Source organism: Prionailurus viverrinus, chromosome B1 (assembly GCF_022837055.1).
Source record: "Prionailurus viverrinus isolate Anna chromosome B1, UM_Priviv_1.0, whole genome shotgun sequence".
Taxonomy (NCBI): domain Eukaryota; kingdom Metazoa; phylum Chordata; class Mammalia; order Carnivora; family Felidae; genus Prionailurus; species Prionailurus viverrinus.
In genome coordinates this window covers 327,014-339,357 of record NC_062564.1, presented here as the reverse complement: position 1 = coordinate 339,357, position 12,344 = coordinate 327,014, and the positions used below count along the sequence as shown (strand labels likewise).

The following is a 12,344-nucleotide window of genomic DNA, read 5'->3' as shown; positions in this document are numbered from 1 at the left end:
CCTGGACCCTGCTTGGGATTCTGTCTCCCCCTCTGCCTCTGCCCCTCTCCCACTCGCACTCTCTCTCTCTCAAAAATAAGCAAACATTTTTAAAAAGTACATGGAAGCCAATGAAAATTATAACACGACAGCCCAAAACCTCTGGGATGCAGCAAAGGCAGTCATAAGAGGTAAGTATACAGCAATCCAGGCCTTCCTAAAGAAGGAAGAAAGGTCTCAGCTACACAATCTAATCTGCCACCTTAAAGAGCTGGAAAAAGAACAGCAAACAAAGCCCCAAACCAGCAGAAGATGGGAAAGAATACAGATTAGAGCAGAAATCAATGATATCGAGGAAAAAAAAAAAACGAAAACAGATAAAATAAAACCCAGTAGAACGGATCGATGAAACCAGGAGCTGGTTTTTTGAAAGAATTAACAAATTGACAAACCCGTAGCCAGATCGATCAAAAAGAATAAGGACCCAAATAAATAAAATCTCGAGTGAAAGAGGAGAGATCACAACCAACACTGCAGAAATACAAACAAAAGTAAGAGAATATCATGAGCAGTTATATGCCAGTAAATTGGGCAATCCAGAAGAAGTGGACAAATTCCTAGGAATATCTAAGTGACCAACACTGAAACAGAAAGAAATAGAAAGTTTGCACAGACCCATAACCAGTAATGAAATTGAATTAGTAATCAAAAATCTCCCAGAAATCGAGTCCAGGGCCAGATGGCTTTCCAAGGGAATTCTACCAAACATTTAAAGAAGAGTTAACCCTTATTCTTTTGAAGCTGTTCCAACAAATAGAAATGGAAGGAAAACTTCCAATCTCATTCTACAACACCAGCATTACCTTGTTTCCAAAACCAGACAAAGACCCCACTAAAAAGGAGAACTACAGCCCAATATCCATGATGGACATGGATACAAAAGTTCTCAACAAGATACTAGCCAACCGGATCCAACAGGCATGCAAAGAATTATTCACCAGGATCAAGTGGGATTTATACCTGGGATGAAGGGCTGGTTCAATGTCCACAAATCAATCAATGTGATACATCACATTAATAAAAGAAATAATAAGAACCACATGATCCTCTCAATAGATGCAGAGAAAGCATTTGACAAAGTACAGCATCCTTTCTTGACAAAAAAAAAAAAAGAACCCTCAAGAAAGTAGGGATAGAAGGATCATACCTCAAGATCATAAAAGCCATATACGAAAGGCCCACCGCTAATATTGCCCTCATGGGGGAAAAACTGACAGCTTTCCCCCTAAGGTCAGGAAGGCGACAGAAACGCTTTCTCCCTAAGGTCTCACCACTGTTATTCAACATAGAGTTGGAAGTCCTAGCCTCAGCAATCAGACAACACAAAGAAATAAAAGGCATCCAAATCAGCAAGGAGGAAGTCAAATTTTCACTCTTCACCGACAACAGGATACTCTATGTGGAAAACCCAAAAGACTACACCAAAAACCTGCTACAACGGATCCATGAATTCAGCAAAGTCGCAGGATTTAAAATCTTGGGGAAACAGGTTCTATTTACGTAATGGGTTAGAAAAATGCTTAGGGAGGAAAGCCACCACCACGGGGCGAAAACGCCCGAGGTTAGCTAGTGAGATACTGTAATGGGATCATGAAGGAAACTTGTTATATCACCTGAAGGAAATTACTTTCCATCTGGTGCCAATGTACCTTGATCACAAACTCCACATGCCCCTAGACCCTTTGCTTCTTACTCACACAAGTTAATGATTACTATGTGACTGTTTGCTCTATGTTCACGTGTGTAAGATCTTGTTTTCTTCACGTTCATTACACGGGTAATATCTCGTGAGCTCAATAAATATGGAGAGACGAAACCCCTGTTTGGGGCTCTTGTCTCCTCCTGGACATTAGCCTCTCTTGTATTCACTTCTGTGTCCACTCTTCTGCTGCACAAGAGAGAACTCCAGACTCATAGTCTGTGACAAAAATCAATGCACAGAAATGGGTTGCACTTCTAGACACTAATAATGAAGCAGCAGAAAGAGAAACCAAGGAATCAATCCCATTTACAACTGCACCAAAACCCATAAAATACCTAGGAATAAACCTAACCAAACAGGTGAAAAATCTATACACAGAAAACTATAGAAAGCTTATGAAAGAAATAGAAGACACACACACACACACACACACACACACGCACGCACACACACACACACACAGGAAAAACATTCCATGGACATGGATTGGAAGAACAAACATTGTTAAAATGTCGATACTACCCAAGGCAATCTACACATTCAGTGCAATCCCCATCAAAATAACACCAGCATTCTTCACAGAGCTAGAACAAGCAATTTGTATGGAAGCAGAAAAGACCTAATAGTCAAAAACAATCCTGAAAAAGAAAACCAAACCTGGAGGCATCATAATTCCAGACTTGAAGATGTATTGCAAAGCTGTAATCATTAAGAAAATATGGTACTGGCACAAAAATAGACACTCAGATCAATGGAACAGAATAGAGGACCCTGAAATGGACCCGCAAACGTATGGCCAACTAATCTTTGACAAAGCAGGAAAGAACATCCAATGGAATAAAGATAGTCTCTTCAGCAAATGGTGTTGGGAAAACTGGACAGCGACATGCAGAAGAATGAACCTGGGCCACTTTCTTAACACCATACACAAAAATAAACTCAAAGTGGACACAAGATCTAAACGTAAGACAGGAAGTCATCAAAACCCTAGAGGAGAAAACAGTCAACAGCCTCTTTGACCTTGGCCGCACCGACTTCTTACTCAACTTGACTCCGGAGGCAAAGGAACCAAAAGCAAAAATGAGCTATTGGACCCTCATCAAGATCAAAAGCTTCTGCAAGGCAAAGGAAACAATCCGCAAAACTAGAAGACCACTGACGGAATGAGAGAAGATATTTGCAAATGACATTTCAGATAAAGGGTTCGTATCCAAAATCTATAAAGAACTTATCAAACTCAAGACCCAGAAAACAACTAATCCACTGAAGAGATGGGCAGAGGACATGAATAGGCACTTTTCCAAAGAAGACATCCACATGGGTAACAGACACACGAAAAAATGCTCAACGTCACTCATCATCAAGGAAATACAAATCAAAACCACAAGGAGATGCCACCTCACACCTGTCAGAATGGCTGAAATTAACAACTCACGAAACAACAGGTGCAGGTGCAGGTGCTGGCAGAGAGGTGGAGAAACGGGAACCCTTTTGCATCATTGGAAGGAATGCCAACTGTCAGCTACTGTGGAAAACCCTATGGAGGCTCCTCAAAAAAGTTAAAAAATAGAGCCACCCTACAACCCAGCAGTTGCACTACTAGGTATTTAAACACTACAAAAGTGCTGATTCTAAGGGGAACATGCACCCCAATGTTTATAGCCGCACTGTCAAGAATAGCCAAATTATGGAAAGAGCTCAAAGGTCCATCGACTGATGAGTGGAGAAAAGAGAAGTTGGTGTGTACACACACACACACACACACACACACACACGTGCGCGCGCGCGCGCTGGAATACTACTCGGCAATCAAAAGGAATGAAATCTTGCCATTTGGAACAACGTGGATGGAACTAGAGTGTATTCTGCTAAGCGAAATAAGTCATCAGAGAAACACAAACATCATATAATTTCACTCATATGTGGAATTTATGAAACCAAACAGGTATGCCTAGGGACAGGAAATAAAAGATAAAAACAGAGAGGGAAGCAAACCATAAGAGAATCTTTTTAAAGTTTATTTATTTTTGACAGGGAGAGAGAGACGGAGCATGGGTGGGGGGAGGGGCAGAGAGAGGGAGACACAGAATCTGAAGCAGGCTCCAGGCTCTGCTGACAGCACAGAGCCCGATGCGGGGCTCGAACTGACGGACCGTGAGATCATGACCTGAGCCGAAGTCAGACGCTCAACTGACTGAGCCACCCAGGCGCCTCTAGAGAATCTTAAATAAAGAGAACAAACTGAGGATGAATGGAGGGACGTGGGTGGGGGGTTGGGCTAGATGGGTGACAGGCATTCAGGAGGGCACTTGTGTTGAGCACTGGGTGTTGTATGTAAGTGATGAATCACTAAATTCTGTTCCTGAAACCTGTACTGCACTATACGCTAACTAACTTGAATCTAAATAATCATGTAAAAAAATCATCATCTCTTCTAGTGACAGGCTGTATACTGTTTGGCAAAACTCGTAGCACAGAAAGAAGCTATGAAAATCTGATTTTTCTCAACAGCCATGAATCCCCAAATCACTAAATGGGAATGAGTCCCATATTAGTCCCTCCCATAAACACATGTAGAAGTCTGAGATGAGAGAGAGAGAGAGAGAGAGAGAGAGGGCTTCTCCTCTTTCAGGAGGACAAGGCAGTAACTGGCTCCTACTGTTCATTTAGAAATGACTAATATCCCTCTTTCATATGTGGGAACACTGAGAATCTAATTATCCTGTGCTTTTTGAAGGGTATTACAATGCCTTTCTCAGTTCCCCCACTTTATCTCTTGGGGTTTTGTGTGACTATTTCATAGAAACCTCCACGAGTTCACTAATTTGGTTTTCTATTTATGTTTTTTTAACTTTTTAAAAGTTATTTTGAGGGAGAGAGAGAGAGCATAAGCAGAGGAGGGGCAGAGAAAGGCAGAGAGACAGAGAAAGAGACAGACAGACAGAATCCCGAGCAGGTTCTGCGCCATCAGCCCGAACTGTGAGTCATGACCTGAGCCAAAACCGAGTTGGGCACTTAACTGACTGAGCCACCATGCGCCCCACTGATTTGGTTTTCTATGTAAAGTCTGTTAACCTCCTCCATTAATTTCACTTATAGACCAGAGTTTGCTAAAACCAGAGCCATTGCACTTGTCTCTATTCAAATATATTTTTATTACTTTACTCTATTTAACATAATTATTGTAAATTCCTTTCTTCATGACTCCAATCTAAAAATATGCATGGGGTTTTTGGTCTTGTCTATATTTGTCCTTTACCCCCACCCCCCATCACGTTTCCTTACTTTTTTTCTCGTATACCTGAGATTTTCTTCTTCCTCTTCTCCTCCTCCTCCTCCTGCTCCTTTTTCTCCTTCTTTTTGAAGATTTTACTTTTCAGTAATCTTGATTTCCAACATGGGGCTTGAACTCACAACCCCGAGATCAAGAGTTGCATGCTCCACCGAGTGAGCCGGCAGGGCGCTGCTCTGAGATCTTCTAAAAGGGAGACGCTGGCACTGATGTTGTTTTACATAGAGATGGTGACTATCCCCTTCCTTAGGCAGATAGAATTGGGACACATCACATTTTCCCCATTCGGTAATCGGAATGCACTCTGCCTGTGTTGCCACTTTGATTGGAGTGAATCTGACCTTCATGCCTTCACGTTCATTCTTCTAAAATCACTGCAGATGTCTTCCTGCTGTTGGAACTAATCTCCCAAAACCATGCGATTGTATTACACCACCTTTCTTGCCAGTCCCGACCTAATAGCCTGTGAAGAAAAGCAGCCCCGTTTGGGGGGACTCTTGCTGATTTCAAGCTGCCACGACAGTCTATGTGCCTATCAGCTTGTTTTTATTCCCTGGTGATGTCTTTCTCCCTGAGACTGTCAGTGTTCACACTAAGCAATTTCTTCAGGTGTGGAAATGTCTGGTGATCTCACCTCCACTAACGAAGGCTTTTTTTTACCCGGGTGGAATCTCAGTTCAGGTAATCCTTTCTGGTTCCACGTTTTAGACTTTAACAAATACACCTTTTAAGTGAATATTTAATTTCTACTGTCATTCCACCTCTACTCACACCTTATCTGGAAGCAAAAGCCCCACTATTTTGCATGCACAAAATTCAAACTTATTTCTACCAAGCCCAGAAAGGCTCCATCTTTTTTCCTGGAATTTCATTCTCCCACCCCGCTAATTTTCAATTGCCTCAGCAGAAAATCCAGTGTGGATGTGCCAATCATCTCATTGGATTTCCCTAGTCTCATGGATTGTACCTCAAAAACTCCTGTTTAAACAGGTAACATGACAAATCTTCAAAGATCTGTATATTTTAATCAGGTTTTGATGTTGCTTTTTATGGGTAAGACCAATAAAATCTACTCAGTCATGGCAGAAACTGAACTTCTTTTACTCCAAATATTTTTTATTTCTATTTAATTTTTTTTAACGTTTATTCATTTGTGAGAGACAGAGCACAAGCGGGGGTGGGGCAGAGAGAGAGGGAGACACAGAATTCAAAGCAGGCTGCAGGCTTCAGGCTCTGAGTTGTCAGTGGGGCTCGAACTCATGAACCCTGAGATCCTGACCTGAGCCGAAGTCGGACGCTTAACCGACTTAGTCACCCAGGCACGCCAAGTATTTTATTTTTTTTAATTTATTTTTGGGAGAGAGAGCGAGCGAGCGAGCCTGCACAAGCAGGTGCGGGGTAGAGAGAGGGAGACACACAATCCGAAGCAGATTCCAGGCTCCAAACTGCCAGTGCAGAGCCCAATGTGAGGTTCGAACCCACTGTGAGATCATGACCTGAGCCAAAGTTGGACACTTAACCGACTGAGCCATCCAGGTTACCCCTACTTGAAATATTTTAACGCAAAGAATGCTTCAGTATTTATATGTATACAACATTTATATGCAAGTTTTAAGAGCAATATGAATCTTCTGAGGAAAAATCCTCAGCTGACAGTTTGGACTCATACTGAATCCTTCATGCATTCTCACGGGACCTTGGCTAAATTTTCTGCATTTTTTTCTACCCCCAAAAATTTTTTTGGCTGATATGTTTGTATCAAACACTTAGTATGCAGATCCTCAGGCTCCACCTGCCTCTTACACAATATACCAAGAACGAGCACTGCCAGGCTCTGATGGGCATCAGCACACATTCTGTGCCTTGAGCCTCTCCCCTCTAAGCCCTGGGTTGTCATGTTGATGGCAACATGTGAAACGCCTCAACACCAAAACACACATGCACAGCCAGATTCCCTTTATATGATGACTATATGTGTGTCACCAATTCTGTGTGGTCAGAAAGTATATAGTCATATGATCTGCATACAGTTGTGTGTCCCTGCGTTGTCTGACTGTGGGGGTGTTGGCCATTATTGTGTCTGTTGAGAGTGTGGTCAGGGTGGAAGGTCTACATGTGATTGTCAGAACATGTTATCAGATTGCGTGTGTGTGTCGAGGGCGTTTTGTTCACCGTGGGATCAGTGCATGCCGGAGGTGAAAAGCAAGGTCTGCCTGGAAACAGTTCAAACCCTGGAGCACCAGCGAGTCCACTACAGGCCCACAGGCCACTGGGGAGCCTGGGAGAAGGGAAAGTAGCATCGTGGCATCAGGCCTGTGAGACTTGTTAGGGCCGTGGTGAAGGAAAGGCCAGATCCTGACCAGTGTGAAACTGGAATCCAGGGTCTGAATGGTTCAGAGATGGGGAAATCTGTGTGCACCAGTGATGGGGGCTGTGAGTGGCAGAGTTGTTGAGTTCGAACACACCGTTGCGGGGCAGTCATCAAAACATGTAATGGAGGGGCGCCTGGGTGGCTCAGTCGAGTGAGCATCTGACTCTTGATTTTGGCTTAGGTCATGATCTCAGTTCGTGAGTTTGAGCCTCACATCGGGCTCTGCACTGACAGCGCAGAGCCTGCTTGGATTTTCTCTCTCCCCCTCTTGTCCCTCCCCTGCTCATGCTCTCTCTCCTTCTCCCTCTCCAAAATAAATAAATATTAACATTTTTTTTAACTATTATTTTTCTTCAATCGTTTGGTGGCCTATGATGGCACCTTTTGAGGCAGTGGCAGAGTGATCACACTCATTCTGGAGCTGCGGGTTGGATCCTGAAAACTGGGAGAGCCAGAATAGAGAGTTCCTTCCAAAGTCAGCTCTCCCAGGTCACGCTCTGTAGCGCCTGGCCAAGAAAGGAAGAGAAACATTACTTGTCCCCATTGCCACCCGAAAACAAGAGCTGCAACCAGAGGCAGATGAGTGTTTACTTGGGATTAAAGATTTGCAGTTTGGGGAGCACCGATTCCAGCAGTAACCGGAAAAGTGTCCTATCTGTGGGGTGAAAGCAAGGGCTTTATAGGAGAAAGAGGAAGAGGGGCAATTACATGGCTTGGGTAAAAGAGAAAAAAAAATTACTCATTGCTACTAACAGGCAGTAACTATGACCAATTCTGGAGAATGTCTCATGGAAACTTGCCAAGAGTATGTTGTTCTGCTGCTTTGGGATGAAGTCTGCGGTGTACCTCTGTGAAGTCCATCTCATCTAACGTGTCACTTACGGTAGATGTTATCTGGTTTTTGTCCGAATGATTCGTTCATTGATGAAAGTGTGTATTAACATCCCCCTTCTACTGCATAACTGTCTCTCCCTTGACTTCTGCTCGTATTTGTTTTATATATGTAGGTGCTCCTATGTTGAGCACATAAATATTTACAGATGTTATATCCTGTTGTTGAATGGACCCCCTTATTGTTAGGTAATACCCTTCTTTGTTTCAATAATGGCATTTTAAAATGAAAATTTATACAGGGTTCGGTCACAAACTATCTATATAAGAATCTTTAATTCATCATTACGACCTACATACGTGGTTAACAATATGTAGTCATGACGCATCATCTTGTGTTCTATGTTTTTCAGTTAATATTCAAAGAGACTTTCTAGTTGAATCCAATCATCATAATTACTATTGCTGCATGAAAAATAGGACCCTGACCAACATAATGGCTTTTTCAGCAAAACTTTGCTTCATATGCAGTTCCAAGAACCAAAAAAAAAAAAGTTACAAAATTCTGAATTTAGAATTCCCAGATGATGTCACAATGCTACCCTTCTTACATTTTTATAATAATAGGCTGTTAGGCAGAATTATAAATAAATGTCTAAATTGTGTGTTAAGACTTTCTTGATAAAGGTTTTTCCTAGTCAGGGATTTCTAATGCAAAGTCTAAACTTTCATCTGATTTTAGTAATGCCACATATACAGTGTGAGAAACTACATGTTGACTAAGGAATTAAAAATCACTTAGGCTGCCATTCGTTTACTATAATACAGAGTGTGAAGCTTCACTTGCCTACAATAGATTTTCTACTAGTCAAGTTTTTTCCCATGCATGTAACAATGAATAACTTCTCCAGCATTAATTTTTCGGTTATTCTCCTACAGTGACTCCATCTAGAAAGATTTTCCTGTGTAAATTCCCACTTAAAGGCGATTAGATTAGTATTCATACTGGATTTTCTTGTGCACCCTATGACCAGAGACCAGCTAATGTGTCTTCCTCCTTGATTATAAATATGGGGTTCTTCCAAATGTAATTTACTCATGTTGTGTAAGGAGGAGTTAAAAATGAAGACATTTCTGTAATGAATATGACCATGGAACTTCCCCCACCTGAGTCCTCTGGCTGTTTTCACATTAGTAATGTGGCTGAAGGCACTTCCATGTTAATTCACTAGAATTAGAGTGAATTCCATTATGGTCTCTAAGATCAGAGCTTATATCAAAGACTTTTCCACATAGATGACATGTTTATGGTTTCTCTCTAGTGTGTTTTCTCATGTGTTCTAAACCAAGAGCTTTGAACAAAGGCTTTTTCACACAGATGACAATGATGTCTTCTCACCAGTGTGTTCTCTCATGTTTTCGAAGATTAGAGCCTTGAACAAAGGCTTTTCCACATAGATGACATGTATATGGTTTCTCGCCACTGTGAGTTTTCTCGTGTCTTCTAAGACAAGAGATATGATCAAAGGCTTTTCCACATAGACGACATGTATATGGTTTCTGTCCAGTGTGAGTTTTCTTGTGTTTACTAAGATCAGAGTTTGTAACAAAGGCTTTTCCACACAGATGACATGTATATGGTTCCTCTCCAATGTGAATTCTCTCATGTCTTCTAAGACAAGAGCTTCGAACAAAGGCTTTCCCACATAGATGACATTGATATGGTTTCTCTCCAGTGTGAGTTCTCTCATGTTCTCGAAGATAAGAGTTTTGAACAAAGGATTTTCCACAAAGATGACATGTATATGGTTTCTCACCAGTGTGAGTTTTCTCATGTTTTCTAAGACAAGAGCTTTGAACAAAGGCTTTTCCACACAGATGACATTTATATGGTTTCTCGCCAGTGTGAGTCCTCTCGTGGTCTCGAAGATTAGAGCTTGTAACAAAGGCTTTTCCACATAGATGACATTTATATGGTTTCTCTCCACTGTGAGTTCTCTCATGTTTTCTAAGACAAGAGCTTTGAACAAAGGCTTTTCCACAATGATGACATGTATATGGTTTCTCTCCACTGTGAGTTCTCTCATGTTCTCGAAGATTAGACCTTGTAACGAAGCCTTTTCCACATAGAGGACATGTATATGGTTTCTCTCCAGTGTGTGTTCTCTGATGTTGTTTAAGGGAACTACGAACAAAGGCTTTCCCACATAGATGACATTCATAAGGCTTCTCTCCAGTATGAATTCGCTTGTGTCTAGTTAAAGATGAAAAATACCTGAAGCGCCTCCCACACTGATTACAAACAAATGGATTCTCTCCTGTGTGACTTATTTTGTGAGTATGAAGGTTGGCGTTTCGGGTGAAGTGTTTTCCACATTCATTACACTTATAGGGTTTGTGTCCAGTGTCAGTTAAGATATGTTGCGTAAGTGTGTAGGTGTGAATGAAAACTTCATACCCACTATATACAGAGAGGTCTTCTCCTGCATGACGTTTCGGCTGTTGGGAAAGAGATGAGAGACTGTTATAGGACTTCTCCCAAACATGCATACACCCAGTTCTCTACCTATGAATTCCAGGCTGGCCAGTCAGTGGTAATCTCCAACTAAAACCTTCCCCAGATCACTTACATGCACATGGGGTGTTCATCACTGACATGCACAAACATTTTTACCCTTGGTAGCATCTTTATTGGAGGGCTGAGTGTTTTTGAAGATATCATTATGTGTCATCCCAATAAACCATGGTTATGTAATTATCCATTTCTCAGAACAATTATAGCTTAAATCCAGGCTAATTTCTTCCCCAGATTTAAATTGTCAATCACATTCTGTAAGAAGGTACTTATACTAATTGTTATGTGATTCTACAACTGATGACTTAGGCTCCACCCAGGTCTTTGAACATGAATAGGCAAGGTTCCTCCTCATGACACTTACTATTTTCAAGCAGTTAGGTGGGTCCTTCATGTAGATATCTTGCATAGATATTATTTCTTGCTTGTTATGGCTTTTTTTCATGCCTAAAATAATTGAGGAAAAAAAGAAATAAACCTGAGAAACACCATGAGTAGACTAGGGGAATTAAAGTGTTGACAAGCTCACAAGACCAGGTAAGCACACATGACCAAATAATGTGAAATTGAGGAAAATACTGGTGAATAGACATACATTTAGGAACAGTATCAGTTAGAACAAAACTCAGTGTTTAAGTTAAAGAAAAATAAAATAATGATGGGCTGTTGCAGAGAATATCAAGAGTGGAAATCCTAAAAGAAATCATGACAAAGACCACAATGTGAAATTTTACCTCCAACGAGGACAGGAACATTTGCTTGCCTGAGGTGAAATGTCAGTACAGGTACATGAAGAGAAACTCATGTGGAAGAAATAATGACACAATCTGAGGAATGCTGTCTCACTGGCCACTCACAGTTTCTGAAGCTGTCGTTCACTCAAGGAAATCTGCACTGACATCAATAAGACCCTGCTTACTCACTAGCCTTCTCACACTGAGCGCATGTCTGCAGCTCACCTGGACTCCAGCCTTGGGGAGGTCCTCTTTCTTCCCTCCAGAGCTCCCCTCTTTGCTCCCACGGGGAGATCACATCTGATCTGAAGAAATGACACCCTATATCAATGGAGAATGGTATGTGAATTTGCAGTTCCGTGCCAAGAACAGCGCCTGATATTCTACTGTACAGGCAACCAAGGAAGAACATGAGTGTGGAAGAACAGCCCAGAGAATAACACCTTGAACACTAAAAACATTGATAAAGGCTCTCAGCCTGACACTGCACCCAAACACAGTATGATCTCTGGTTGCTGATGGTCCTGCCCAAGCTGAGAGAGAGCAGAAGGCTTAGTGTTTGCATCCAGAAGGAATTAAATGTTCTCACAAGGGGATTAACACTATTTTCAAAGGAATACAATACACATAAGCTCCACCAGAATATTCTGTGGAGTTTTATGTGGAAAGTGATACAAGATGTTATATTTTCTACCGTGCTCACCATTCCCACACTGCTTAGGACAGAAAAATATTTAGGATGTTTATTTATTCATTCAAAAAATATGCACTGTATTCCCAGCATTGTTCTGGGTCTTGGA

At 41.6% G+C, this 12,344-nt stretch overlaps 1 protein-coding gene across 17 annotated transcripts in view; it reads right to left on the bottom strand.

Moving 5' to 3' along the window:
* Positions 1-8,539: 8,539 nt before the first annotated feature.
* LOC125163248 (zinc finger protein 501-like) overlaps positions 8,540-12,344 on the bottom strand; it is a 49,651-nt gene continuing 45,846 nt past the window's right edge. For all 17 annotated transcript variants that reach the window (XM_047854765.1, XM_047854766.1, XM_047854757.1 and 14 more), the window contains 3 exons: positions 11,770-11,865; positions 11,175-11,257; positions 8,540-10,734 (listed from right to left, as the gene is read on the bottom strand). In XM_047854765.1, coding sequence (XP_047710721.1) covers positions 9,631-10,734; positions 11,175-11,257; positions 11,770-11,865 — 1,283 coding nt within the window. In that variant the 3' untranslated portion in view covers positions 8,540-9,630. The remainder of the gene's footprint in view (positions 10,735-11,174; positions 11,258-11,769; positions 11,866-12,344) is intronic.